At 41.4% G+C, this 6000-nt stretch overlaps 1 protein-coding gene across 7 annotated transcripts in view; it reads left to right on the top strand.

The window, feature by feature from the left end:
- Nucleotides 1-4783, top strand: part of eps8a (EGFR pathway substrate 8a, signaling adaptor) — a 29242-nt gene extending 24459 nt beyond the window's left edge. For 5 of the 7 annotated variants that reach the window (XM_082509547.1, XM_082509549.1, XM_082509552.1 and 2 more), the window contains one exon: nt 2532-4783. In XM_082509547.1, coding sequence (XP_082365673.1) covers nt 2532-2642 — 111 coding nt within the window. In that variant the 3' untranslated portion in view covers nt 2643-4783. The remainder of the gene's footprint in view (nt 1-2531) is intronic. The other 2 variants (XM_082509550.1, XM_082509553.1) reach the window with 2 other exon arrangements.
- The last annotated feature ends 1217 nt before the right edge of the window (nt 4784-6000 follow it).

Consider the following 6000-nt stretch of genomic DNA (forward strand, 5'->3'; position numbering starts at 1 on the left):
CGAGACTTGTTCATCCTGGCGTGAGGCGCATGTTTGAGGGGTCTTAACTGGGACTTACCTGTCTTACTTTTGGATTGTTGGCCCTTTTTTGGGTTAGGGATCATGGTCAATAAACCACTTTAAGTTCAACAACAAAAATTGAATCAACATTTACCATTATTGTGTCTTGCTCTTCTTCTTGACTTGGCCTTGCTGGTCTTGATGTGGCCATAGGTTTGGGACTGTTGGCGAGTTTGGAAGGTTTTGAATTTAGATTGTTGGACTCCTGTTTCTCTTAATTAGTGACATGACTTAGAAGCCAAAAAGGCCCAAGATGCTGCAGCAACTGCTGCTTCTTTCGGACTTGTTGTTCTCAACTTAGGAAAAGTATTCCAAGCTTAGGACTAGTTGGTCTTGATTTTGGGGGGAACAAGTCTTAAATGAGTCTTAGTGCGTTAAACTTTTTTGAATTTGGATTGTTGATATTGGGGAGTTTTTCATCTAACAGAACTTTCCCGTCAGCTCTCTTTACCTTATAGTCTATAATTAGCCCACAGATGAAGACCAACATTGACCGGTTGCACCGGAGGATTTGTTCGTATCGACACAGGACTCCAGACTAGTTTCTTTTCTCAGAATTCCTGAATCTGGCCATCAGAACGAGGCTCCAGATGTTTCATGTGTAGCAGCATTTTTAAGGTAGTCAGCATTAGGCTTCCTGCTGTGGCTGTGCACAAAGTCCTTCTTAATCTCCCTGAATGAAGCAGCTCCCAAACAATGCCCTTCCTGTTGACCTCTGACCCTCACCTGTTGCTAACTCACAGCCCCACCCTCCCATAGAAACCTGGATGTGTAGTAATTTTCACCTTCTTTTGGTAAAATGTGCAAACACATTTTCCATGTACGGATCTGGGTTTCAGGACTTTCTCCAACACATCAATTGTTAGTTTTAGCTCATATTTTTATTTTTTAAACACACTTAATTTAGATTTAATATCTACTGTTGTTAGTTTGTCCTTTATAAAGAAACGAACACTGAAAACATCCAGATTCAGATCAGCTGCTGAACCCACAATCTAGACATGGACCATGCTGAATGGTTTGAAATACCATCTTAGATAAGTAAAGTGGCGACATACCTGTGAAAGCACCTGTAATACTGAAGCGTCTGGTAAGTATAAATTAGCTGTCTGTGGTCCTGGATCAGTTTTTAAAACAGTTTTTTAAATAAAGTGACCAAAAAGTTTCAGATGTCAACCAAACACTTGCCTAAAATTGTTCAATCTGCCTGTAAGATCTTCTTCTGCACCTCTGGACCTTTTGCAAGCTCATTAAAGTAAAACTACCTGTGAAAAAAACATTTTAGTTCACTAAATATGAAAATAGACTTTTGAAATATAACAAAAAGGGAAAATAGTTTGAACTCATTAAACTAAAGTAAAAATGCAATTTTGCTAATTTAGTATAATTTAGTACTAATTTAGTATAACTGTTGTTACATGAGATGTGAATGTGACATTTGAGCTCTGAGGAGGACTCACAGGTCACAACAGGAAACATCTGGAAGAGGTCCAGAGGTGCACATGAGACGACGCTGAAGAGCAAACTGATTAAATTTCAGTGGCATGAGGGTTTTTCCTGTAATTGGCTGCTTCCTGTAATCTTTTTGATCACTTCTCGTACCTGAACACCTCAAGCTTCTTTCCACCTGCAGCTGGTTGCACAAATATCGGCACTTCGGCCTCAAACGCTATATTTTCTCCCTGCGGTGAACGAACTGCTCCAGATCATCTCGTCTCTGGGAACACACAGACTCTGGTGTAGCAGGTGTTTGTGCCACCAGTTTCAGAAAATCCCGTTACCCAGCATGCTTCCTGACACCACACCGTAGACACATTCATCCACATGCTGTTTGCAGCTTGGCAGTCGCCAAAGGCTTCCCGAGGCTGAGTTTACACCAAACTGCAGCCAGCTGGCGCCGCTAGGCTCTGACCGACAGAAGATTTCACCTCAACGCGCCGAAAAAATCTTCTAAAGCGATGGCACTGACGCTCAGTAGATTTTACATTTATTGCTTGAAAAGCTCAGAGGTCGAGGTGAGACTTTCGGGGGCGCTCTAACGGGCTGAGGTGGTCCGGGAAAGCAGGAGCTTGTAGTTTGTCCAAGGTAACAGACCGATGTAAATAAAAGCTGTGGATAATTACCAAAATTCAAACTTAAGATCAGCTTGAAGAAAAAAAGTTTATAATTACATCGTAGTTTCTGACGTTTCAAGTTCATGGAGAATTTTTTTTTTTTCTCTTAAATTTCCCTTTACCCTTGGATGGCCACCTGTAATCTGTGGAGAGGAACACTCTGTTTCAGTAAAGCTCAGCAAAAACAAAGTGGTTTTAGTGCGTGATTATTGGTGGAAAACTAAACTGCAGTGAGTCAGGCAGGCTGTCTAAATGGGCTCGTCTCACGAGGCGGCGCTCGAGAGTTTCCCGAGATCAAATGTGCGTTTGTGTCCTGATGAGTGTTTGTTCATGTCTCTGTTTCGTCTGCGTCTCCAGAAGAGTGCAGGCTCCGAGCTGCAGGAGATCATGAGGAGGCGGCAGGAGAAACTGGCAGCCAGCACCTGTGATTCAGGGGTGGAGTCTTTCGATGAAGGCGGCGCCCACTGAGCTCCACCCAGCTCCTCTCCTTCCTTCCTCCCTTCCTCTTCCCTCCCTCTGCTGTACCTTATCCTTTTTTTCAAACCGCAGCCTGCTGCTCTCTCAATCCTCAGGCAGCGGCCGACCGCGCGGCGTTCGTGGAGATCATGCGGCGTAGACAGGAACTCCTCAGCTCATCTCCATAGAAACAAACCGACCGCCCACCGGACTGCCACACACACAATATTCTGCCATGTTTGCCTGGAGTTCACATGAACACTTTGGGGACTCGTTTAGTTGGTGAAAAGCTGTTTGCTCACCGTTTCCAAAGCAAAGCCTCGCAGTATTAACATCAGTGCCGCGCCCGGTCCTCTCCGCTCCATCACTGCGGTCAGGTCACACATAGGAGCGTTTCATGATGTAATGATGTAAACACACTGCACTCTAAGAAGACTCGTGGAGCCGAGACATTCAGGATTTATGTCTTTTGAGTTAAGATTGTGGAAAAGGCTAAAAGCAAACAGGAAGTGCTGATCCTGTGTTTTTATTTCCAAAGAGGGATTGACCCTGCACACGTGGATTATTCCCTCTGTGCCTGGGCACAGTGAGATCACGGAGAGGCTAAAACTGAGCCTGGTACTTTAGACATGCCTGACTGCTTGTTACAAAAATGAAATTCACTAAATGAATATTATTCTATCATCTATGCTAACAGACTGATAAATATACATTTAAATGTTTTTGAGAGTTATTTGATGGGATTTCATTTTCTCGGATTATTTTAAAACTAGAAGCAAAATGAAATGCACATAACTTTATAGAAATAACTTATGAAGAACATCTGTCACAGAGTGAGTGATCAGATTTCTTACAAGGAAATGATATTTGGTAATCAGCATTTTTGCACATGAATAAAAATGCTGTTGTTTTTCAGGCAGAGGTAACAACCAACGAAACAAGCCGAAGCAGCTGAGGTGTTTGTAATGGCTCAGATCTGAAAGTCTTTCTTTGACTTTGTTCTGAGGGTAAAAACACAAAATGAATGTAGCTGAACTCATCACGCCCCGTCCAAAGCAACAGGTAGCCTCATGTTTCTGTCTCATTGGTCATCTTACCTGTTCGAGCTGCAGGTGATGTGATGCCAGCGATTGCTGACTATATTCAGGTTTAGTAATTGCCATTACTATCAGCCTCCTCGTGAAAAAAATGGGGGGGGGGGGGGGAAATCTACAAATTGAACTCTGTATACTCTATCGAAAACCTGATGGAAAAGAAAAAATTTTACCCCAGAAAAATCAGCATTTTTGTTCTTCAGCTCCACAGAGTTGCATTCTGTTTGGATGAGCTCGAGTGCGCCCCCTGTGGGACAGGAAGTTCACAGGTTTAAGTTCACATTTTAAAGGTTACACGCACACATTCACATGGACTTGATTTTGAACTGGATCACAATAACGACTCACACTAAGGAGTCCAGACCTTTCACATTAAAAGTTGAAAAGGGTGTAATCTGTTTTCTTAAAAGGCTTTTAATGTGAAAAATCTGTCCTTTTTGATCACTCTGAAAACCACCCAACCCAATCAGTGAGGTGACCACTGGGACTGAAGCGATGATGTGCTCTAACAGTCACGGGTGTGATGGTTCCCGCTGTGACTGGATTGGTTCGTGCTGGTCACGAGCACGCTCAGACATTATTTGAACACTGGCTATTGTTTGAGAATTTACCGCCAAAAATCAACAACAGAAGATGTTCAGATCAGTGAGCAGTAAATAAAGTAAAAACATGCAGCCTGAAAACACTGTAAATGAAAGATGTAAATGCTCATAGAAAAGGAAATGTACAGAAATGAGCCTGTACTCACTGTGGCATTGATTGTATTGATTTTGTTTCCACTTATGCACTTAATCTTCTGAAGGAAAGTTTTGTCTTTGTCTGAACTGTAGCACAGCACTGTAATACAAATAATGATTAAAGCAGAGTAGTTCAGTTTATGGAGAATTGCTTGTTGCTAATGAGAGAACAGTAAAAGTGTACGTAGTGTAGTTTTACCCAAACAGATGTATAGAGGCCAATCAGGAGGAAAGGTTAGAGTTCATTTGTACGTGTATAGTTTTCTTCGTGCCTTTTCCATGTAAATCTGCTCATTCTGCAATAAAACATTTACTAAAAGCATTTTTTTTTTAATGTCATCATGGAGCCTTTTTTTTTTTTTTTTTTTTTTTTTTTAATTTCCTGTAATCTTCACGTCTGCTTCTGAGCCATCTTTCTTTCAGAGATTCATTTCACAGCAAAGTTCAAATTTTAAATTCATTCTTTATTTAAATACTGTATTTTTCAGACCATTAGGCGCACTGGATTAAGCGAAACAAAACAGTCAAACTTTAAAACTTTCAAAAAAGTCAAACTTTACTCAACTAATTCTTCTTGCTTCCTCCACTTCCGTTCCATTGATTCATTAATGATGAATTCTCTCGCAGCTGCTCTATTCCCGTGTTGTTGCAGTATATTAATGACTAACCTCGTATTGTGGATGGATTATCTCAGTTCTTCTCCTGACTGAAGTTTGGTCCATTTACAGCATCCTCCAATGCGATTGCATTTGTCCCCAACCATCAGGAACCCTCACGTTAAGTTTTATCGAGTGGAAAAAAGTTAGCGTTCATTCTCCAGCCAGAGATGGGCAGTAACGTGTTACAAGTAACGTAACTGTAATCTGATTACTTTTTCAAGTAATGAGTAAAGTAAGGGATTGTATTGCAAAAAAGGTAATTAGATTACTGTTACTTTCCTGTAAGCACGCTGCGTTACTAAAGCCATGATTTATTTATTTTTTTGCGAGAGTGTCTCATGAGAGTGACGTAAACGAGTGCGACATTCGTGGCAACAGCTGTGTGCAGATCAACAATGGATAATATGACAAGTGCGGGAGAGAGTATGACCGTGCAGCGTTTAAAGCGTGGAAGTACTGACCTTACTTTGAGTTTGATTCCGTAAAAAGTGACAAAAACATTAGCGTCCGCTGTTCACTGCATGTGAAGAAAACTTTTTACAGCGAAAAACACCCTAAACTTCAGAGCAAGCACAGAGTACGCTGCCACAGAATGGGAAACTCCCGGATCCTTCCACTGACCGTTGCGACACACCTGCACCAGGGCAAACCTCTGCCTGCCTCACTCCTGCTATACTGGTGAAAATAGAGCAACAGGACCGCTGAGTCTTTGACTTTCTTTATTTTCTGCTGTGTTTTACTCGCATCTATTTGAAAGAGTGAGTGTAAACACAAAAAACTATTTTATTTTATATGCTGGAATGTGCAAAAAGGTTTAAATGTTCAACAAATTTCTTCCAGTCAGAGAATGTTGCATATAATTAAATTTTTGCTTGATGCA

The sequence above is a fragment of the Aulonocara stuartgranti genome, assembly GCF_965226115.1.
Source record: "Aulonocara stuartgranti genome assembly, chromosome: 17".
Lineage (NCBI taxonomy): Eukaryota > Metazoa > Chordata > Actinopteri > Cichliformes > Cichlidae > Aulonocara > Aulonocara stuartgranti.